Source organism: Cricetulus griseus, chromosome 8, assembly GCF_003668045.3.
Source record: "Cricetulus griseus strain 17A/GY chromosome 8, alternate assembly CriGri-PICRH-1.0, whole genome shotgun sequence".
In the NCBI taxonomy this organism is placed as follows: Eukaryota; Metazoa; Chordata; class Mammalia; order Rodentia; family Cricetidae; genus Cricetulus; species Cricetulus griseus.
The window spans coordinates 96876722-96901394 of record NC_048601.1 but is presented as its reverse complement, the minus strand read 5'-3'; the positions used below and the strand labels follow the sequence as shown (position 1 = coordinate 96901394).

Here is a 24673-nt window from a genome sequence, read left to right as displayed (position 1 = left end):
AGAGAGAGAGAGAGAGAGAGAGAGAATGCCACAGGGAGGGTATGGAGGTCAGAGAACAACTTGCAGAAATCAGTTCTTTCTTTCTACCATGTGGGTCCTGGGGATAGAACTCAGGTTGGTGGTACATGCTTTTGCCTGCTGAGCTGTCTTCCGAGCTCTTAGATTGTATTTTTAATTATTGTTGACATTGAATCCTATTTTCGTATTTTGTAAAGATTATTTAAGTATGAGTATTTGTGTGCATGTATGTGTGTGCACATGCATTCCTGGTGCTCCAGAAGGCCCCCTGGAACTGGGGTTACAGATGGCTGTGAGCCGCCATGTGGGTGCATCTGCTCTTAATTGCTGATCTCTCTCTCTAATCTCACTATTCAGAAACATTTAATGTAACTTTTAACTGGCAAATGTGTTAAACTTGCAGTTCTAATTATCTCTGACCAGATGAATTAGGGTTTCCATGCACACAATCTTTAAGTAATAACTAACTTCTTTGTTCAGAGACAAGGTTGAATTGGCCTCACACACACTAGACAGCTCTTCTACCGTTGAGCTAAGCCTCTCAGACCAATAATGACCATTTTGTCCCTTCCTCTTGCCTCTCTAAAAGTTCTCATTGGCATATAATTATACATAATTTTTAAAAGTTTTTGTTTGTTTGGATTTTCGAGATGGGGTTTCCCTGTGTAGCCCTGGCTGTCCTGGGACTCTCTCTGTTCCAGGATGTGTTCTAAATGCAATAGAATATTGGAAGCATTATTTTCAAACTTTAAGTTCCAGACCAGGCTAGCTTTGAAATCGAGAGATCTGCCTGCTCTGCCTCCTGAGTGCTGGGATTAAAGACATGAGTCACCATGCCTAGCTTATAAATCTTTTTTTAAAAATGATTATATTTTATTTTATGTGCACTAGTGTTTTGCCTTCACATGTTTCTGTGAAGGTGTCAGATACCCTAAAACTGGAGTTACAGACAGTTGTGAGCTGCCATGTGGGTGCTGGGAATTAACTTGGGTTCTTTGGAAGAGTAGCCAGTGCTCTTAACCACTAATCCATCTCTCCAAGCCAATTATACATAATTAATGACGTTTCCTGTAGGGAGTGCAGGAAGCTGAGTGAATTAAGTCCTTAGTGAATGTGCATGGTTGACTTGGGCAGAGCCGTGTTGAGGACCTCAGGGCCTTAGGACCACGGCATATTTGCAAAGTCATTACCCATGCGGACTGGGCTCAGGAGAAATGGCAGCTTTCCTCAGGAATGGTTATGAACGACTGCTCAGCATGTGTGAGGACTAGCTCACCTACAAAGACCTCCAACCAAGACGGCTACCAAGACCCCTCGTGCTGCATCTACTAAGAATGCTGAGTTGGCGGTAGTAGCAGACCCCAGCTTCCCTGTGTCTGTCTTCCTTTCTTCATTCCTTTGCCACTCCTAGTCAGGGTTCCACCATTCAAGCTGCATGGGTGGTTAATAGTTTCCATTCACGTATACTATATGTTTTGATCATATTCTTGTCACCCTCGCTTGTCCTCTTCCCGTGACTTCTGACCACCTTCCTTCTCTACTGCTCCCTCCATGTGGCTTTTATTCATTTTCCAGATTAGCTGAATAATCTGTCTCTTCTCTTAGTTGTGCCCCGTTGAAGAATATGTCCCTATTATATGCAGAAGCTGCTACTGACAGGGAGTTCTAGATCCAACAGGATTACGGAATTATTGTTTCCAAATTGTTTAGCCCACACCATATCAAGCCAGGTATCCGGATATTTTGTGGCCTTGCACTCTGCCTTTGTTCCAACAGGGCTGGATGTCCAGGGTGTGCATATATATAGACTCAAGTCGCCATCATTGTGGCTAGCCTGGGCAAGCTTGAAACTGAATAGTCATATACTGTACACAGCACAGGGTAAACTCCACATTACAAAACAGGCACCAATTTCCAAGTAGCCAACAGTTGATGGAAAGTATCTGCCACATTAAAACCCTACCTTTCAGTAGGTATGGTAGCACAGACCTGTAGAATCAGCACTGGGGAGACCGACACAGGCAGACTGTAAATTCTAAGCAAGCCAGGGCCAGTCTCAGCCACATGAGACTCCCTTTCAAAACAACAAATCAGTGCTAGAGAGATGGCTCAGAGGTACATGTATACTGATCTTGTCAAGGACTTGAGTTCAGTTACCAACACCCACGTCAGTCGGATCACAACTGCCTGGAATGGCAGCTCTAGGGGATCTAGCAATCTTTTCTGGACCACACAGGTACCTGCATTCCCATGGGTACACTACCCCCCCCCCCTCGTATATATACATAATTTAAAAATAAAAAGTTTTTAAAAAGCAATAAAACTCCTGTTTCCTACTCTGGAGATTAATTTGGCCTTCAAGCACAGTATTAAGTTGAGCGAATTTCATTTGTTTTGTTTGTTTGTTTGTTTGTTTGAGACAGGGTCTCTCTACAAAGCTCTGGCAGTCCTAGAAACTCACTCTGTAGGCCAGGCCAGCCTCAAACTCACAGAGATCAGCAGTCTCTCTCTGCCTCTCAAGTGCTGGGATTAAAGGCGTGTGCCAATGTGCCTGGTAAATTGAGGCAATTTTAAAGGGAACATACCCAATGTTTCACTCTTAAGTAAGTAATGTTTATGGTAGAATTTTTTTTTTTTTTTTTTTTTCCCGAGACAGGGTTTCCCTGTGGCTTTGGAGGCTGTCCTGGAACTAGCTCTTGTAGACCAGGCTGGCCTCGAACTCAGAGATCCACCTGCCTCTGCCTCCTGAGTGCTGAGATTAAAGGCGTGCGCCACCAATGCCCGGCTGGTAGAATTTTTTTGTTTGTTTGTTTATACCTTTGATCAGTTCTAGGAAATTATCTTCAATTTCATGGCGAGTTACCATTATTTTCTGTTAGTGAGCTAAAAACTGTAACTAAAAACTACCTGAGATGACTTAAAAAATTTCTCACATTTGCTGTGTGTGTGTGAGCATGCACAAGCTCACCACCGCACATGAGTTCAGATCAGAGGACTACTCTTCCTTTGCACCGTGTGGATCCAACTCTGGCTGTCAGGCTTGGCGGCAAGTGCCATCACCTACTGAACCTCCTCACCCGCCCATCAACCAATTGTTAAGGAAGGAAAGTTTACTTGTGCTCATATTTTCTCATATTTTCAGGTTTCAGTCCATACTTTGTTGGTACTGTTGCTTTTTACTTTCTATTTTTCACATGTGAGTAATATGCAAGTGTTTATGTGGATGTGTGTATGTGTGTGCTGGGGAATTGTGTAAACGGATAAAGCAGACAGGAGGAGGAGGAGCAAGCCACCGCCTTACCTCCGTAGTGTCTCAGCAGACAAGAGAGTGAGCTCCTGTTTCTCTCTCCCTTCTTATATCCTGTTTCCACGCAGCTACCTCACTTCCTGTGTCTGTACAGACCTCCAGACCTCTATGGTAAACTAATGGCAAGCTCCAGTCTCTGACCTTCAGACAGGCTTTATTTGTACAAGCAAGATGTCACCACAGAATTGTTTCTTCAGATTCTGTGTGTAATGTGAACCCAGAGTCACATGACACACAGAAACTGAAGAGATCATTTTCATACTATGTTTACAAATTTACTTTTGCAACCTCTGGAGGCCTGGGGTAATATTACCCTCATTAGAGGGCTCCTTTTTTTTTTTTAGATAGGTAGGGTCTCATAAATTATCCCAGGCTGGCCTCTGCCTCTTGATTCTCCTGCTTTCTCACCTCCTGGGAGTGTGGATTACAGGAACACACCAGGACAACCAGCAGATTTTTGTTGTATGAGGGGTAAGCTAACAATTTGAGGTCACCTCCACATTAAGTTAGCAGTATTTTGCCATTCCTGTTTCATTTATCTGTCCCCAACTTTAAATTTTTAAAAATTTATTTATTATGTATACAACATTCTGCTTCCATGTATATCTGCACACCAGAAGAGGGCACCAGATCTCATTACGCGGATGGTTGTGAGCCACCATGTTGTTGCTGGGAATTGAACTCAGGACCTTTGGAAGAGCAGTCGGTGCTCTTAACCTCTGAGCCATCTCTCCAGCCCCCAACCTTAAAATTAAAAAAAAAAATAATTTTTGAAGGTTTGTGACTCTTCCAGCCAGCAGATGCCAGTTGGAATAGTCTAGGTAAGTGCTGGCTTTACCCTTGACCCCAAAGGGCATGGAGTTCAGGATTCAAGTGATGGAAGGTGGCAGGTTATAGCACTCCCCCCCCCCCACAGCGACCACACTCTGTTTCAAGGGACATTAGACATCCATCCTCTCCCACCAGCTTCTAAGCTCTCCAATGCTTTAAATAGAAATGTGTCCCAATTATACCCCCTTCCCAAGCGTAGTAAGGTTATAAAAAAAACTACGGCTGGGTGGTGGTGCCTTTAGTCCCAGCACTCGGAAGGCAGAGGCAGGTGGATCTCTGTGAGTTCGAGACCAGCCTGGTCTACAAGAGCGAGTTCCAGGACAGCCTCCAAAGTCACAGAGAAACACTGTCTGGAAAAAACCAAACAACAACAACAACCTCTGGAGGCCTGGGGTAAAAAACCAAACCAAACCAAACCAAACCAAAACAAACACTACGTATTCTTTCAATTGATATTTTTTTTTTCTCTCCAATCATGTTTAGTTCTATCCTAGGTCTCCTGGCCATCCAGACTCTGGGTCCCGGCACTCCAGGCAGTGTCACGGGTGGGCTCTCTGGTGGCGTGGGTCTCAGGCTGGGTCAGTCACTGGTTGGCCACTCTTACCCCAGCACACCCCATCGGTAGGACAGACTGCAGGTCAAAGATGTGTGGCTGGGTTGGTGTCCCAATCCCTCCACTTGCCTGATCTCAGGAGATGGCCAGATCAGGCTATGTATCCACTATTACTAGGAGTTTTACCTGGGTTTACAGTTAAGGGCTAAAAACAAGGCATATGGAAGGAAGGGAAAAGCGTAAAGCAGCCACTGTGGGTGGCAGGCCAGCCTGGGCTACATGACACCCTGCCTCAACAACCAAGCTAAGGGCTATCTTAGTTCTACAGTATCTTCCAAAGCACTGTCTGGATCAAACATGCATTTTTATAACTAGGTTCTCACCAAGACCTTAGAATTGTTTGTGAGAAAAGCATGCCAAGATTCCCCCTGCTCCCCATGAATAGGATCATATTTTATGACTCATAACCACTCACCTATACTGTTCCTTTGGTCCTGTCCAGCACTGTGTATCTGCTACCCACATAATTTCTAACACACCACTTCCTGCTCTTTAGTTGATATCCCCACATAGGCACTAGAATTTCTGTGATGCTCATGAAGTACCATGAGGCAACTTTTAGTTTAAAGAATTTTAATCAACCAGTATTTTTGATTTGTCCATCAGGCTACCAAATCTTTTTTTTACGATAACTAAGTCTTTGGTCTGGCATGTTAAAATGCAATTGGTAATTTAAGTTAATACAGAAGTTCATTATATTTTAATCACGTTCCTAAATAATAGTCCATTAAATAACTTCATTTATAGAGCAGGGAAGGAAAATCCTATCACAGTTGAGGGGAGAACTGTACTAAGACTTGCACAGCTTTTCATATGGGCTGGCCACGCCGTTCACCCGGTTACGGGGCTGAGAGGGAAGGAGACTTGAGTTTTCGTGTCTTCTGTGAGCTAAAAGGAACAGCACTCTAAAAGTACGTGATCCACAGACCATCCAACCTGACCACAGATGGAGATTATAAATACTAATCAACCTATATTGGATGTAATAAAAATATTCAAAAATGGCCTGTGAGGTGGCTCTGGGTAGAGGTGCCTTAGATGCCTGGATCCCACAAGGTGGCAGGAGAGAACCAATACCTGACCGTTGTCCTCTGAACTCCACACCCTTGCCTGCACACATAAGAATTTTTTTTTAATTAAAAAGAATACAAAAAACAGAAAAATGAAATACAGAAAGTTTAAAGCTATATTAATAAGCCACCACTTTATTAAACCAGGATAATTCCTACCTGCATTGTAAATACAAAAAGTTCAGTTCTTGCCCCTCAACAAAGAAACTCTTTGTAACAGAGACCACTACAGAAAAGCACAAGGCATCAAAATGAAGAGAATGAGTGATCGTGGGGTGCCTTGTTCCAACTCATCTATCAGTAACATAACTCCTGCACCCAAGGCTCAGGGGACATCCCAGAAGAGGAAGACTGTGAGGGTCACAGGACCAGGATGTAGGCTTCTGGTCTGTGAACCTGCAATGGTGGCCACACCGCTTTGGTTGTGGCTTCATGTGGATGGAAGCAGGAGGGAAGCTTGAGGCGTGGCTTTCCTTCACTCGCTCTTTCTGGTGGTAGGAAGGGCTGGGAAATGCTCCCACGGTTCTTCGTATTTTTCTGTGTAATTGTTCCCTAATAAACACCCATTTATCATTTATCTTGGGTCTAGTGAAATAATTACATCCTCACTTTCACCAGGAAGTCTGCCGTGAGATTTGTCTCCTAGAAACGTCAGGAAGGCCACACCCAGGAAGGCTCAACAAAACTGGAACAATGATACCACCAATGAACGTGCTAACGTGGAAGGGAGAGACCTCACGGGTCCTCAACCCTAGACAAAAAAAAACTATGGGCAACTGAAGATTGCTGAGAGCAGAAGTCAGTCTTTCCCAGGAAACAGCACTCCTATTGGCTATCTGATACCAAGTAGTCAGTTCTAAAAACATACAGACAAGTAAGGTTATAAGGACTGAGTGGAGTGTGTGTGTGTGTGTGTGTGTGTGTGTGTGTGTGTGTGTGTGTGTGTAAAACAATTAAAAAAAAGAGACTAAAAGCCACAAAGAAATTCAGAGACCAAGAATGGTGGTATACACCGGAGGAGTTGGTGGAAAGGGAAGGTGGAAATTATACATTTGCATTTTAATTTCATAGATATTTTAAAAACTGTATTAATGAGCCAGGAAGATACAGTGGTGCACGTCTTTAATACCAGCACTTAGGAGGCCAGCCTGGATTATATAGAGTTCCAGGTCAGCTAGAGCTACACAGTGAGACCATGGGTCAAAAAAAAAAAAAAAAAAGAGTTTTCTCATTGATGAGGGAAAGGATCCTACCTGGCTCTGTGAGAAGAACTGACTGAGGAAGATGATACACTGAGTGAAGCATTACTGCAGCTGCCCACCCTGCCCACAGGAGGCAGGCCCAGGGACACAGGGAGAGCACAGACAGCAAGTTCTATCACTGCCTTTGTAATGAAGAAATTCAGTCTCTGCTTCTCTACAAGATGCTTTTAACTCATAAACCTCTGGTAACATAAATGAACAAGTCTACAAGAATACAACCACTTCATCACAGGGAAACTCAAGATATATTTGTGACGGTCGGCCTGAGCATCGAATGCTAACTTTTCCTTGAGTGAAGATACCTAACAGAGTTTTCTAAAGCCTTCGTCCTACACCTCTGTGCTGTTGCGTTTTATGTCACTGTGAAACAAGCTACAGTCATCAGAGGTAAGGGAGCCCAGTTGAGAAAATTTCTCCAAAAGATTGTGCTGTAGGCAAGCTAGTAAGGCATTTTCTTCATTACTGACCGATGTGGGAGGTCCCAGCCCACTATGGGTGGGGCAATCCCTGGGTTCTATAAGGAAGCAGATAGAGCAAGCCAGGGGAAGCTGCGCTGAGTGACCTTCCACAGCCTAAAGGGACAGAGCAGCTTTGAGTTTGCCCAGAATAAAACTTTAGAATCAAACCACTTTAGCCTATAGAAGACTTTTTAAGACTTGCCTTGGGGTTCTCAAAAGCCCTTTTGATGATAGAGATCAACAGAATTCCACCCCACTTTCTCTGATCATAAAAGCATGTTTTTTTAAACTGTTACTTTTTAAATGACGTGAAACTAATGAGAAGCGGCTGCTCTTAGCCTCGTCCTCTCTGGAGAAGATGACTCTGTGCTTCACCACCTTCTGCCAGGCCTTGCAGAGATAGGCTCTGTAGTCTGTGTCTCCGTCACCTGGGAGCTTGGAGGAAGCAGGCTGCTCCGCTGAGTCAGAGGCTTTCTGCATTAGACTTTGTGTTGTTGTGAAAAGCACCAAGCGGTACTCAGTGACAAGCCTCTCTAGGAGCTGAGAACACTTCTTCAGAGTGGATTCCTGCAGGGCCACACTCTCTCCTCCACTGGCGCGGTCTGTCCAGTAAAAAGCCGACAGGCTATCCACAATGAGAAGGCAGAGAGAGGGGTGACTACAGAACAGGGCTTCCAGTGAGTGCAGCGTGAGCAGTAGCTGCAAGCTGCTGCTGCAGTAGGCCAGGAACAATCTTCCCAGGCAGAGCTTGATGGTCTCCTCGGAGCTTCGAGACAGTCTGTGCTCGAGCACTGTCACAAGCCGGAGCATGTCAAAGTGGTAATCTGTGTCAATAAATAAGACTTCTATTTGCAGTCCACCCTCTGATTTTGGAAGTATACATCGGGCTGTTAAATGATAAAGCATTTCTGTTTTTCCTGTTCCTTCTGGACCATGAAATTCAAGAACATCACCTGTGTAAAATTCAGAAATGTTAGTCAAGATGCATCCATGCAACAGTGGGCCACAGAACAAGTCTCAGAGAGCTTTACAGAGAGATGTACTGGGATCTGAGGTAAAAATCCAAACCCACTTGTTAACGTGGATCTATCTGCATAGGCAAATGCAGATAAACAGGCAAATTCATACAGGATCTCTGATAAGGAGCTCAGTTTTAAAAGGTTTCTCTTTTGGTTGGCACTGAGGATGAAATGATGGCCCTCAGATGTGGTAGGAAATGACACTTCCCACACCCCCATCCCAGGAGTGAGAGATTAACCAGCACCAAGAAAACACAAAAACAGCGAGAGGGCTGAAGCTGTGCAAGGGAAGCTCCTAGAGATGGAGCCTGGTTGTCTCTGGGTCATTGTGACCTCACTGTTTTTAGTGGTTGAGCCTGAGTTCAGGTCCCAAAGCCCACATAATGCTGACGCAGTGGCACTCTTGTGGTGAAATGGTGGAGACAGAAGCCCCACAAGCTTATAGTCTACCTGGCCTGCTGTAGGGAGGAGTGCTGATGAGGTCCTGCCTCCAAGTGAAAGGTGAAGGACACAGCTGACCACACAAAAGCACAAGGTAGAAACCCACAGCAGGCTTCCTACGTCTCTCAGATCCTAACACTTGTAGGAAAAGCCGCACTAGCAGCTGATGGCCAATCTTGAGCAGCACTGACTGGATTAGGAAGTGCCTGGCCAATGAGTAACAACTCAGGGCGTGTCTAGGGAGACTGGCTCTCAGGCCAGGTCAATCTCTTGATGACCTCATAGGATGGCATGATTGGCAAGTGGGAAAAGCAGAAGGTGGGACCTAGCTGAGGAAGCAAGTCACTGAGGTGTGTCTCTGGAGGATATCTTATCCTGGCTACTTCCTGACCTCTCAAAGTGAAGAACAGTCTTTCCACATGCTCTTACCATGATGGTAGTACTGGGGCCAAGTGACCATGGACAGAACCCTCTGAAACCATGAGCCAAAGTGAATATTCCCTTCTTTAAGTTGTTGTGTCTTAGAGATATGAAAGTAACTAATACATCTCCTGGTTGCATTTCCTATTGCCTTCTTGTTGAAGGTTGGTACCTGAATATTCTAACCCCAGGAGACACAACACACCAAAACCATACATTAAGAAATGCCCAGTGCTGGGGCTGGAGAGATGGTGGTTAAGAGCATTGACTGCTCTCGCAGAGGACCTAAATTTGATTACCAGTGCCGCCATGGCAGCTCATAACTGTAACTCCAGTCTTAGAGGATCTAACACCCTGTTCTGACCCCCATGGGTACTGCATATATATAATATAGACATTCATGCAGGCAAAACACTCATACACATAAAATAGGAAAAAAAGGATAATAAAAAAATTTAAAAAGTTTAAGGTTACACCCTAAGTTGAAAGAACAAGTGCATAGATAATGCCACTTCTCTGTTACAGATTAATGGTACAGAACACCATACCTGAATGCTGTCTCTATGTCTTCCAAAAAAACCTAGCACCCTTATCTAGCTGAAGTGCTGAACATGGCACCTTGAAGTGAAGAAGAAAATAAGAAGAAAAGAAGGAGGAGGAAGAAGAGGAGGAGAAAAGAAAAAAGAAAGAAGAAAAAAGAAACAAAAACCCTGGAGCTACAGCTGGGGTAATGGTTTGACCCTGACAGTTCCTCTTCTATATATGCTAGGAGGAGGTGGGGCTAACAGACTGAGGTAAGAGTCAGAGCTACAGAGCCTTTAGAATACCTAAGAAAAAGGTCACAACAATCACCAGCCTAACTGTGTAGCCAAAATACTGAATTTGCAGATCATAATTCCTAGTTCTGAGGACTTAGAAACTGGGCACTGCAAATGTGTTAAGATGCTTCCACAGCGCAGAGCCCAAGGATCTCACTGCACCATAAATTTCCTGTAACAGATGCTGGAAGTGTTACTGACTTAGAACCCCAGTCTTGGGTGTGTAGTGTGCCCACTGAGTTCCTGTTTAGTTTTACAGCAAATATAAATGTAAGCACACATTTTTGGTAGTGACTAAACATGATGGTGTTTCTTAAAGTTTCTATAATATTTGATGCAAAGAGGTGCTACAAAACCTTGCTCGACACACAGTTGATTTCCTAAGATCTAACTCACGAGTACAAATCCGTGTGAAATGACACGCTTTCCTATGGAGCACTGGGGCAGAGATCTAACTCACGAGTACAAATCCGTGTGAAATGACATGCTCCCCTATGGAGCACGGAGCAGAGATCTAACTCACGAGTACAAATCCGTGTGAAATGACACGCTCTCCTATGGAATATGGGGGCAGAGATCTGCTGTACCTGCAATCCCATGCTCCTTTGCATGGGAGGAAATGACAGCAAACAGCTGCACAAAGGCAGCACAGGCAATGGGAGTGTGCAGACAGCAGGAAAAGAGTGCGTTTGTTTGTGTCTGTCACTCTTCTATCTGGTAACTGAGCCACAGCTGTGCGCACTGGAGCTGCTGAGCCGCAGGAGGATGTAACACTCACCTGGTGACATCTGGGGCCAGCTGGACAATCAAATAACAAATCAAGTTGTTTCCTTGCCTTAGTCATCAAACTGTTTTTCTTTCTAGGAAACTTAGTGCCCGCCCTTTCACTTCCATTCACCAAGCACAGTTTTTGACATTGAGACTCCTAAAATAAAGTTCCCTTTTGAAATATCCACATTAAAAAATGAAAGCAACAAACACCCTCAAGTTGGGTGTTCTGATAACACTTTAATCCCAGATTAAATCCCAGATGCCTGAGGGTCAAACCTCAGCTACACTTTGAATCTTAGGCCGCCTTAGGTTCTAAGAAAGCCCACACTCAAACAGAGAAAACCACACAATCCTAAACCTGAATTACTAGTTTCAATTACTTTCATTCAGTAAAATGAAATGTTTTGGTGGGCACACAATGCATAGATGTAATGGAAAGAGCACAAAGAAGGATGAAGAATAACTAGACCTCCACAGTACTGAAGGGTTAACAAGCCATTCAAGTTAAGGTAACATCAATCCAAACCAAACCGTTATGAATTAAGATACTAATTAATGACTAGGAAAAATAGTTTTAAAGTATGAAAGAGAACGGCAAGGGACTTAAAATAGTATAGCAGAGGAACTAGAGAGATGGCTCAGCCGTTAAGACCATTGGACCTAGGACCTAGGACCAGAGGACCTAGGACCCAGATGGTGGCTCACAACCACCTGTAACTCCAGCTCCAGAGAATTCAACACCCTCTTCCAGCCTCCATGGGTACAGACATATAGGCAGGCAAAACATCCATACATTCTATATGAAACAGACAAATGTATATGCGTGGGAATATGCATGAGGGGCAAGTGCTTAGGGGAGCCAGGAGCATCTGTTCTCCTAGAGCCGAGATGGTTACAAACTGCCTGATACGGTGCTAGGAACCAAACTCTGGTTCTCTGGAAAAGCAGTCCAAACTCTTGACTGCTGAGCTATCTCCCCAGTCCTGGTTCTTCAGTTTTATTTTAGTGTCCGACAGGATTCCTTTGTAAGGCAGAGAAGTATTTCACTGTATGCACAGACCACTTCTGTTTGTTTGTGGGTGTGCATGTTTGAAGGTGTCATATTGTAGCTAGGCTAGTCTCAAACCTATGGTGACCCCTCCTCAGTCTGTCCATCATGCTGGGATTACAGGTGCCAGGCTCTGCACAGTGTTATCCCTCCAACCATTGATGGACATTTGTTTGCTTCCATCTATCTCACGGCTGTTTCAAGATGCAGCATCATATCCTCACTGCCTTGCCAACACTTGGATTTTTGCTTTTGTTTTAAATTATGTCATCCTAATGGGTATGAGGTATAAAGGGCATTTTATAATCATGAATGGGTCAGCCAGCTATAAGATATATCGATAATAAACTTTTGTATGGGCAATACTCAAAGACCTAAACACAGGAAGCCAGATAGATGGAACTGAAGGGAGAAATAGCTAACAGCCCGAGATGTCAATAGTTTACCTAGAAAATGGAATAATAGAACAGCCACAAGAAAGTGCAGCAAAGAAGCAGAAGTTGGCACTAAAAGCCAGCTAGAACCAAAAGTCATCTAGAGAGCACTTGGCCCAGGCACACGAGAATCTTCTACCGTGCACATGGAGTAGTCTCTCGATTAATAAACTACCTGTCAGGCCACAACACAAGCCGTAGTAAATTTAAAACGGCTGAAATCAAAGAAGCATGCATTTCCAACCAGAAAAGAATGAAAAAACAAACCAACGACAAACTAGAGATCTTTTTGTTTAGTTTTTGAGACAGGATCTTGCTACACACAAGCTAGCCTCAAACTTTGAACTTCCTGCTTCAGTCTCCTGAATGCTGGGACCACCAAAATGTACCAGTATGCCTGGCTGTATATTTTCCTGACCTTGGAATAGGGACTAAAGGCCTTGTACATGACACTAAAATATGAGCAACAGATGGGACATTAGAACCTCAACAAAATTAACAACCCTGTACTTCAAAGGAATCAACACCGCCCAGACAACAGACAGGGTGGACAGCACACTGCACCTTCATCTACCAGATAAGCATCTTTTACCTCAAGTATGCAAAGGCCACTACAAGGCCACAATAAAAAAGGAACTTGGTTATAAAAATTAGCAAATACCTGACATTTCTACTCAAGGGAGGGCAAACTGTGAGCAAGCTCAGGTAGAAGCAACACCGCCAGCCGCCAGGGAAGGGTAAGGCAGAGGCACAGCGGGCTGTCACTCCAAACTGACCAGGATGCCGGAGCCCAGAGACATACAGAACAGACACTTTACTGATGGTCACAGGTAAAATGTGAAGCTGCTCTATAATCACTTAGGCTGTTCCTCCAAAGATGAACCTAACAATCTCCCTTCTAGGTGTAATCCCAAAGGAACTCAAACCCTACCTATCCACAGAAAAACTTGTACATGAAACCATGGCAACACTGTTCATAGCTTCCAAAATTCAGAAGCACTTCAAATGGCTACCAAGTGGTAGTGCACCCACATAGTGGGACTCTTCAGCACTACGGAATTGGCTTCTGGACTGGAGGAATGGCTCAGCACTTGCTGCTCTTGCAAAGGATCTAGGTTCCATTCCCAGCACCCACATCATGGCTCACAGCCATCTGCAACTCTGGTTCTAGGGGATCCAACGCCTTCTTCTGACCTTGGCAGGCACCAGGGGTCCACGTGGTACAGAGACACGCACACTGGGAAAACAATCACGTGCATAAAATAAATAAATCTTACAGGGTGAGGAGGTGTGCTGCAGATACAGGCTACAAAGTCAGATGTGAAGAAGGGCCACCTTAATTGCACAAACCCTCCAGAAGGGCAAGTCCACACAGAAAGCCGGCTCTGACGGCCTAGGGCTGACTACTAGTACAGATGGGTTTCTTTCTGGAGAGGCAGTTACACAACTGTGTGACTCTGCTAAAGACAACTCAATTATACACTCAAATTCAACGCATTACCCTGAAACTAAGCTCGAGCACTCAACCTTCCCTGTAAGCTTTTCCAGTACCTAACAGGCTAGTACCTATTTTTCCTGCTGGAGAAATACTAACAGAACAACTTGGAACTTCGGGGTACCTTGCAGCTCTGCAAACTTTTAAATAAGAGAAAGAATAAGAACTAGGCCAAGCAGAATTCCCATGAATACTGTGTGTTGGCAAAGAGACCAGTGTGTGTACTGAAGATAGCATCCCCTGACAGACAGGAGGGCCTGGAGCTCCCTGTCCCGGGGTGTCTCACTTTTAGCCTACACCGCTTCCTGCTAGGACTATGTGTGGACGTGGGTGTGCAGGTACATCTGTGTGGAAATTGGTCTCACAGAGCTTCCTCCCTTAGGCTTTTCCGCTAAGCACTGTTTTACCATGTACTGGTGAATCTTCATCAGCAAACAGGTTGGGTTCTAGTTCTTTCAGGGAGCTTCTGCCTTCAAGCCGGGCAAGGAGCTTACAAAAGAAAAAGAGGAAAACACATTACTTAAAGGATACAACATCCTACAAATTATATCTCTTTAACACCATAACTTGAAGATTTAGAGGAAAATGTTAAAAGGAAAATTTAACTTAGGAGAAATATTATGTTTAAGAGACTTTATTACCTGTGTGTGTGTGTGTGTGTGTGTGTGTGTGTGTGTGTGCGCGCGCGCGCGTGCACATGGCACGTATATACAGGTGCCCCAGGCCAGGGGAGGGTGTTGGACGTCCTGGATATGGAGTTAGCGGTGGCGGTAAGCTCCAGTGTGGTTGCTGGAAACCTAATGTGTCCTCTGCAGGAGCAGCACACACTTTTACCTGCTGAGCCATCTCTGCAGTCCCTGGCTTTTGTTTTGTTTTGTTTTAAAAGACAGGGTTTTCCTATGTAGCCTTGGCTGGCTTGGGACTTGCTATAAAAGTCTAAAAAACTCACAAAGATCTACCTGTCCTCTGCCTCCCAAATGCTGGTGTTAAAGGCACATGCCACCATGCCCAATCCTGTTCATTTATTTTTAAAATATTTAACTTTTTATTTATATATCAAATCTACTGATGAAAATAAGTCTGAGCCCTCAAAAGAATAGATAGCAACTGTAGGGTATAAGGCCAAACGTTTAGTGGCAAACTATTTACCACTGGTGTATTTTACAATAACATTTTTTTGGGGGGGGTACTTGGACCAGTAATACAGTGGTCTGATTTAATTTGTCTCATTTTATCTAGACGGGAGGGATCAAAGGGAAAAGGCAGAGGAAATCTTCCCCAAGGAGCATTAGGCTCAGCTGTACTTAAAAGTAAGCAGGAGTCCAAGTACATGGGCCACAGGCAGGCGTAGCAGGCACGGGAGAGGGCGCAGCAAAAACGCATGAAGAGCATGGTGTACAGGCAAAGTAAAACCTGATTTGAATGGCAAGAGCTTGTTTCATGAAACAGGTAGGCTACTTGATTGTATTTAGAAACATTAAGGATGCACACCTTTGGGTGTGTCTGTGAGGGTATTCCACAGAGGTTATACTGAAGAGGAAAGAATCTCTGTGGATGTGTGAGGTCCACCACAGGGGCTAGGGTACTAGACTGAATAAGGAAAATAAATTGAGCTGTAGGGTTCTAGTTTCCTTTCTGTTGCTGTGATAAAACATTCTGACCAAATGAAACTCAGAGGAAGGGATTTAACTGGCTTACACTTCCAGGTCACAGGTCATCATTGAGAGAATCAGGGCTAGAAAAGCAGAAACCAGAAACAGAAACCATGGAGGGACACCACTTGTTGCTCTCTGCCTCATGTTCAGCTAGCTTTCTGTTTTTCTTTTTTCTTTTGGTTTTTCAAGACAGGGTTTCTCTGTGTCTTTGGAGGCTGTCCTGGAACTAGCTCTTGTAGACCAGGCTGGCCTCGAACTCACAGAGATTTGCCTGCCTCTGCTTCCCGAGTGCTGGGATTAAAGGCATGTGTCACCAACGCCCGGCTTCAGCTAGCTTTCTTAAACAGCCCAGGACCAGCACCTATGGGTGGTGCCATCATAGTGGGCCGGGATCCACTAATAAACCAGACAGTCCTCCATAGACAGTCCATTGGTCAGACTGTCAGACTGAGGCAATTCCTCTCAGATGACTCAAGGCTGTCCCCCACAAAAGCGAACACCTTGTGTCTTCCTTCATTTCCTAACCAAGGAGACAGTGGGACCAACCATCTGTTAAGGATAGGTTGTGACCAAACTCCTGCTGTCATGAGTTCCCCACCACGATGGACTTAAATAAAAATAAACTTTCTCCGTTAAGTTGTTTTTGTTGGGTATCTGGTTGCAGCAACAAGGAAAGCAACTAACACAGAAAACAAGGAGTGGAGCCTTTGCTCTAAGCCTGACCATGTGGCTCTTAGGTGTTTGGAGCTGGTTTGTAGGAAGAATGAATGAGAGTTTAGAGCTATGGGCAGAAAAGCTCTAGAAAGCTGTATGTACAGCTTAATGGGTCATCCTGGTGGGAATATGGAAGGCTGGAATGCAGACAGTGAAGGCCCAATTTCCATTAAAAATGGGACTAGAGGCCATTCAAGCTACATTCTAGCAAAGAATCAGGCTGCATTTTGAACTAGGGTGAGGCTGAATTAAAAAGTAATGAATTTATTTGTTTGGTGGTGGAAATCTCAAGACTGGACAACATATAGTCCATGCCCTGATTACAGGCATACAAACTGCAAGGGGGTTGTGGAGTCTTATGCCATAGTTCCAGAGAGCTGCCGAGATCAGCAACGCGTGGCAGCTTTAGAGGTCAATATGTGAAGCTGTGGTGATGAAGCCTAAGTTTCAATAGAGACCTCAGAAGATGCAGGGCCATGAAACACCCCCTGTGAAAATCCGAAACATGGCGTAGTTATGTGTGCTGCAGGCCAAAGCTGAGATGGAGGAACTTCCCAAGTCCTTTGGAGCTGTTGGGATATGACAGTCAGCCCTAACTGATGACATTGTGTTTTTGCCTGCCCAGAAATGAACTACTCTATCCCAGTCATTAGAGTGCTTAGACCTGAGTAATGATTTACACAGGTCCTGTGATCATTAAAGAAACCAATATGGAGCTGGGCGTCCCTTAAGGGCTGCTGATCTGCTCTGGGATGCCTGGGAGACCATAGTGGCCTGCAGGTGAGATAAGAGCAGGGTCAGGGGCTGTGAGGCCTTAACAGCTGCCTTTGCTTCTGTAAAACCTGCTATTGCTACGGGAAGACGTGGGATGGTCTTTTATCACTGTATAGCGGGGAGATAAGAAACCGAGGGAAGTAAGACGATGTTCCTGCCAGCTGTGGGTTCCATGGATGGTTGTAATACACACCTTTCTAATGCTTGCTTTAAAACCCGCCTTAACTCCACTTCAGCACAGCTCGCTGTTTGGCTCTAAGGCTGCCATCCTTCTGCTAGCAGAAGAAAAATTCATTTAACCTAAATTTGACTTGAGCCTAAGTCTTTGGTTTCTTCCAGTGTTTTCGAACATTACAACAGATTCCGCCAAGACTGCCAGGTACTAGATATGGAGCTAAAGGATTTAACATTTGTGTTGCTAGATTTCCGACTTGCTTTGGTTTGATCTTTCCCTGTACTCCCATTCCTCCCTTTGGAATGGGAGTGTTCACTCTGCACCACTGTATATTAGGAATATGTTGCTTGGTATCTGATTTAACGGGGGGGGGGGGGTACAGTTAAGAGACACTAGCCTTTGAACAGAGTTGGAACTGTTAAAGGCTATAGGGATTCAACACTGGAATAAATGCTTATTTGTACTGTGAGATAGTCCTAAGTCTTGGGGGCCGGGGCAGATTGCCTGAATGTAAAATGCTCCCCACCGCCATGGGCTCACGTGTCTCAACACTTCATCTCCACAGCTAGAGATGAGCCTCAACTGAAGTGAGGCCTGGCTGGAAGAAGTGAGTCATTGGGATTGGACCTTAAGGCTTCTTGTCCTGTTACCTGTTCTGCCAAGATATGGAGTGAGGATTCCCGGGGGCACACGCCTGCCTGCTGCCATGCCTCTCTCTCCACGACAGACTGCACCCCTAAATGTCAGCTGAAATAAACTCTAAGTTGCTTGTCAGTGGTTACAACAAGGAGAAGGGTCACTAATATAAATGTTTGGGTAGAAAGAGCAAAAGGTTTGGACCTATGCAGGAAGAAGCAGTTTTCTGTAGTTGACAACAGGTACTTGGGACCGCAGAACCGAGAGGTTAGGCCTCTTCCCTAAACTTCAGGCTTCTCGCCCATCAAGTGAGGAAAGCAAAAAGCACTTCCTCTGTCAGGGACAGAGTAACTATGATTCAAATATGGGCTCACTGTGGTCATTTCCAACAGATCACCCTGGTGGCTGCTAGGGTAGAGAAGGTTGACTCTGTCACACTCCTCTGGAAGGGTGCTGCACCATGACAGAAGTAGCTAACAGGAAGCAGAAAAAAATGACTTAAATGTCAATGAGGGAAATGGAATCAAAGCCAGTTTTTGCATTATTAGGATATTTGACAGTCCTGGCCTCCATGGGCTCTGGTACACATGTGGCATACACACACACACACACACACACACACACACAAACAAAACAAAAAAACTAACCTTCAGGGTTAGCAAGATGGCTCATTGGGTAAAGACACTTGTCACCAGGCTGCAGATTAGTATCTGCCAGGCTTTATTACCATAACTACAGCTGCCATTTGTGTTTACTGTGTTATCAGTGTGTGTGTGTGTGTGTGTGTGTGTGTCTGTGTCCTTTAATTGTCTCAACAATCTCATTTATTGTTATTTTCTTTTTCATATGAGAAAACCTGTAAGTTCCAGAACTAGGATTTTCTACAGTGCCATACAACCTTGGAGTCACTGTCAAGGTCTAATGAAATCTCAGCATAGGTACTAAGAGTTTTTAGCCCTATTAAACAGGAGGTCAAATTAATCCTGCTGAAGCAACTGCTTTTCCCCTTTGAAGCCATCTTCACAGCTGAACAAACACTGAACTTTCCTAGCAACAGCACCATTCCTGCAGCACACACGTGCTCTGTGACAGGGACAGCACTCACTCCTCAGACGCTCATCTCTAAGTGTCCGATAAGCTGTGGTCTGGCTAGTCAACAATGGCTGTCCCTGACAGAAAAGCCAAGAATCAGGTGGTAGTTCAGTCCATGAGGCTGATGTCTCAGCTGGTCTTTAGCGTATGTCAGAATCCCAAGTAGGTTGTAATCCCCATGAAGGAGTGCCTCAGCAGCAGGGTAGATGGACATGCCAGTGAGTGAGGGCAAGCAGGCACACACAAGAAGCTTCCTTCTTTCATGTCCTTTTATTTGGGCTGCCAGCGGAAAGTGTGGCTCAGATTTAGGGTGGGTCTTTCCACCTCAAAAGATTCAATTAAGAAAAATTTCCCACAGGTGTGCCCACCTGCTTGAATTCTAGTTGATGCTAGATACAGTCTAGATGACAACCAAGATTAGCCACCAGAAGTCCATACAATTACATCTCCTATGTCATGCTTAATTTCCAAATGAAAATAATAACCAGGTCATGATTCCACCAAACATGATATAACTATCCCATGAACAATTGCAAACATATATTTTAGAATAGGTGACAATGTCCTCTGATGACTGTCTTAATCTTATAGTGCCTCGTAACATAAATATGATAACCACTGCTGCTGTCTCTATTGATGTTATATTATGTGATAATGAAATAGAGGAGAGAAAAGACAAATATTGTTTAATGCAGGTATATATATGCAGAAACATGTTCTTAACAAAATACAACAGAAACACTCATGCCAACCACAATCTACAATTCTGCAAAGAGTCACATGCCCTTAAGTGGCATTTGAAACTACCTTCCCTACTACCCATTCTGTATTTTCTTCACCCGAAGCAAGCTCCTATAAAAAGCTGAGCAGGAATTGTGTGTGCTTGTTAATTTCAGTGTTGGGGAGGCTGGCCAGCATATTGCAATTGGCAATTTCCAGGTCCCGGTGACAGACCTTGTCTCAAAAAAACAAGGTGATGAATGAGACTTGAAGCCAACTTCTTGCGTGCACACGCATGCACATATGTGTGCAAAGAAAGGGAGGGAGGGAGGTGGCTGGAATGGGTCGTAGGGGAGGGTAGGAGGCCGTTGCCCTGGTATGTATGTGTTCAGTGTGGAAGTTTGGCTTTATCACAGATCTTCCCTAAAATCAGAGGACGTGCTGGCTAGTTTTTATGTCACCTTCGCACAGGCTAGAATCATCTGGGAAAAGGGAACCTCAATGAAGAAAATGTCCCCACTAGACTAGCCTGTGGGGGACATTTCCTACTTTGTGACTCATGTGGGAGGGCCCTGGGCAGGTGGTCCTGGGTGTTACGAGAAAGTATGAGCAAGCCAGTAAGCAGCACTCCTCCATGGCCTGTGCTTTTCCTGTTGACTTCCCTAGATGACGGCTACAAGCTATAAGATGAAATAACCCTTTCTTCCCCAAGTTACTTTTGGTCATGGCGTTTTATCACAGGCATATAAAATAACTTAGACTGAAGACTGAGCCCGGCATGGTGGCCATGTGTACAGTTTCTGATGCTTGGGAGGTTTAGGCTGGGGGAATCTCAAGTTTCTAGTTTTGCCTGGACAATACAGCAAAATTCCATCTCAAAATTTAAAATATAATGTAATAAAATCAGAAGGCTAATTCTTCCCACATGTGAAATTAGACTCCTAGGCCACCTACAAAATTCAATTGCTCTTCATGGCATAGACCCAGGCTTGGATCTCGAACAAAGCATTTATCTATATTACACAGAAAGACAACTTTTGCTCCAATACGATATGGTTAAATCCCAGGATTCTAAATTTATTCCCAGAAGGGCTGCTGTTTCACAATTACTTTTTTCTTTAAAAACAACCATTCTATAAGAGGAAAAGGAAAGACAAATAAAACTAAGATATGACTTTAAATACTCCTTTCAGAAGCAATTTATAGAGACTAAAATGTAAACTTAATAAGATAGTATTTCATTAGGTATGTGGTTAAGTTTTGATTGGGAAGGGGTACGTCAGGAATGGCTCAGTGGGTAAAGCACTTGCTGTACAAGCACGAGGCCTACAGCTCAGATCCCCACGCCTATGTAAAGCCAGGCAGGTGCAGCAGTGCACATTCGAAACTTGGGGGTGGCTCGTGGGTAGAGAAAAGAGGGTCCCTGTAACTGCCGACCTGTCACACTAACTAACTGGTCTCTGTATGCAGCATGGAATATGTACATGTACACACAAACATAGACTTCACTGGGAAGTTACACCACACTATGTTTCACGATTTCAGTTAGAAATGTCTACCAGATCTGAGAAAGAGCTGGGAACGTATAGTTACCAACTCTTTAAAACCCTCTGCTGATATTGAACCCAGGGCCGTCCTTGGGCATGGTAGGAGTGCTGGTTGGTTTCTTGTCAACTTGACACAATCTAGGGTCATTTCAGGGGCTGGAGCAATAATAGCTCAGTGGTTAAGAGTACTTATTGCAAACTCAGCAACAACAAAAACCAAAACAAGATCATCTCATTAGATGCTGAAAAGGCCTTTGACAAAATCCAATAACCCTTCATGAGAAAGTCTTGGAGAGATCAGGGATATGAGGAACATACCTAAACATAATGTAAGCAATATACAGCAAGGCAACAGCCAACATCAAATTAAATGTAGAAAACCCCAAAGCAATCCCACTATAATGAGGAATGAGACAAGGCTGTCCACTGTCTATCTATTCAATATAGCACTTGAAGTTCTAGCTAGAGCAATAAGACTACAAAAGGAGATCAAGGGGATACAATAATGGAAGGAAGAAGTCAAACATTGCTTTTCCCAGATGTTATGAGAGTATATATAAGTGACCTCCAAAAAAATCTACCAGGGAACTCCTATAGCTGATATAACACCTTTAGTGAAGTGGCTGTCTACAAGATTAACTAAAAAAATCAGTAGCCCTCCTATATACAAATTATAAACAGGCTGAGAAAGAAATCAGAAAAACAATACCCTTCACAATAGCCATAAATAATATAAAATATCTTGGGGGTAACTCTAACCAAGTAAGTGAAAGATCTGTATGACAAGAACTTCAAGTCTTTTTAGACGGATATTGAGGGGAGGGGAAGAAAAGAATAAAAGAAAGGAAAAGAAAAGAAGGAAATTGAAGAAGATATCACAAATGGAAAGATCTCACATGCTTATGGATCAGTAGGATCAACATATTAAAAATGGCCATTTTACCAAAAGCAATCTACAGATTTAATGCAATCCCCATCAAAATTCCAACACAATTCTTTACAGACCTTGAAAGAACAAGCCTCAACTTCATATGAAAAAACAAAACAAAACAAACCAGAATAGTGAAAACAATCTTGTACAATAAAAAAACTTCTGGAGGTATCACCATCCCTCATTTCAAGCTCTACTACAGAGCTTAGTATTGGCATAAAAACAGGCAGGTGGATCAATGGAATCTAATCAAAGACCCAGACATAAATCCACACACCTATGAGCACCCAATTTTTGACAAACATGCCAAATTATACAATTATACAATGGAGAAAAAGAAAGCATCTTCAACAAATGGTGCTGGCATAGCTGGATGTCATCATGCAGGAGAATGCAAACAGATCTATACCTATCGCCATGCACAACACTCAAGTTCAATCCAGTTACACTGAACCTGATAGAAGAGAAAGTGGGAAATAGCCTTTATCACACTGGCACAGGAGACAACTTCTTGATGAGAACACATAGCACAAACACTAAGATCCATTTAATTAATAAATGGGACCTCATGAAATTAAAAAGCTTCTTTAAGGCAAAGGACACTGTCTATAGGACAGAGTGGCAGTGCACAGAATGAGAAAAGATTCTCACCAACCCTACATTTGATAGAGGGCTGATTGCCAAAATACGTAAGAAATTAGACATAAAAAAATCTAATTAAAAATGGGGTACAGAGCCGGGCGGTGGTGGCACATGCCTTTAATCCCAGCCCTCGGGAGGCAGAGGCAGAGGCAGAAGCAGGCGGATCTCTGGTTTGCAAGAGCTAGTGCCAGGACAACCTCCAAAGCCACAGAGAAACCGTATCTTGAAACGCCCCCCGCCCCGCCCCAAAAATGGGGTACAGATCTAAACAGAGAATTCTCAACAGAAGAATCTGAAATGGCTGAGAAACACTTAAAAAAAAAAAAAAAAGTTCAACATCCTTAGCCATCAGGGAACTGTAAATCAGAATGATTTTGAGATACCATCATACATGAAGAAGAAGAAGAAGAAGAAGAAAAGAAGAAGAAGAAGAAGAAGAAGAAGAAGAAGAAGAAGAAGAAGAAGAAGAAGAAGAAGAAGAAGAAGAAGAAGAAGAAAAAGAAGAAGAAGAAGAAATCTCTTGGTAGACTAGGGACTTCTCCTCAACAAATCCTTCAAATAGCCCTTAAAATGCCAGTTCAGGGGCTAGAAACTGTAGCTCTGGTGGTAGGCCCTTACCTAGTACCCATAAAATCCTGGGTTCCATCCTTGGCAGGACATAACCAAGCCTGGTGGCACACACTTGTAATCCCAGCCTTGGGGAGGCAGGAGGATCAAAAGTTGAAGGCTAGGGGCTGGAGAGACTGCTCAGCAAACAAGAGTTTGGTTCAGGTGACTCCAGTTCCCGAGGATCTGACATCTTTTCCTGGCCTCCTCTGTCCTCCAAAGGCATCTGCACTCAAGGGCACAATATCACAGACACCCACGCGCACACACAGTTTATAGAAGTAAATAAAGAAGTTTAAGGTTACCCTCAGTTGCACAGCAAGTGCAAGGGCGGCATGAGCTACCTAGGTGCTGCCTGAACACTTAAGTACCTCCTGTAATTTGTCTTGCAGACCCCCACCATCTTCTCTGTATGTTATAAAGGTGTGCACCGCCAGGCCTGTCTACCCTTTGCTGTCTCTTCCTCCTCCTGGCTGCGCGGCACTGACACACACAGCTAACCCCGGAGTGACGAGGCCTGCGGAGCTCTGCAGAGCAGACCACAGGGCAGCGGGGCGGACGCCACACGCAGAGGGAGGGAGGAGGCGGCTCAGCAGTGCCCCGGCGTCCCCCACGGTGGCCCCGGGCCCCGTCCCTAACCGCTCGCGCCTCCTACCTCCGTCCCGGACTCGGCCTTACGAAAGTCGCTGCACATCGTCCCGCCAGCTCCTCGGCTCAACTCTGCCGCCCGCAGCGCCATTGGGTTAGCGACAGCCAACCGGGCCGGCGGGCCCTGTGCGCATGCGCGGGGGCGGGGCGGGGGCGGGGCGGGCGCGTGCGCAGTAAAGCTGCTCCTCCCGCTCGGTGACGTCAGTCTCGCTCAGGTCCTGCGGCGTTAGTCCTCGGGTTTTCTTTGCTTAACATGGACTTCTCTTTATTAGGTAGGGGAAATGAACAGTTTGTTCTTGATCTTTAGGATGTATTCGATTGTTTTTCAGGACCGTTTCCCTGGGAGGAACTCCCTCCGGAGACCAGGCTGGCCTCGAACTCAGAGATCCAGCTGCCTCTGCCTCCCCAGTGCTGGGATGAGAGCTGAGCAGCACCATTCCCAGGGCCTGCTTGTTTCTCAGAAACCGTCAAAGCAAATATTTCTGCCGTGGTGGTGCACGCCTGTGATGTTAGCACTGGGGAGGCTGA

General features: G+C 44.6%; 1 protein-coding gene across 1 annotated transcript; it reads right to left on the bottom strand.

Annotated features, from left to right (window-relative positions):
• Positions 1–5946: 5946 nt before the first annotated feature.
• Positions 5947–24272, bottom strand: Xrcc2 (X-ray repair cross complementing 2). Its single transcript, XM_027428410.2, has 3 exons — positions 24153–24272; positions 14413–14494; positions 5947–8512 (listed from the first exon to the last, which is right to left on the bottom strand). Exons 1-3 carry the CDS (start codon positions 24234–24236, stop codon positions 7797–7799), a joined length of 882 nt encoding a protein of 293 aa, XP_027284211.1. The 5' UTR covers positions 24237–24272; the 3' UTR covers positions 5947–7796.
• Positions 24273–24673: the final 401 nt, after the last annotated feature.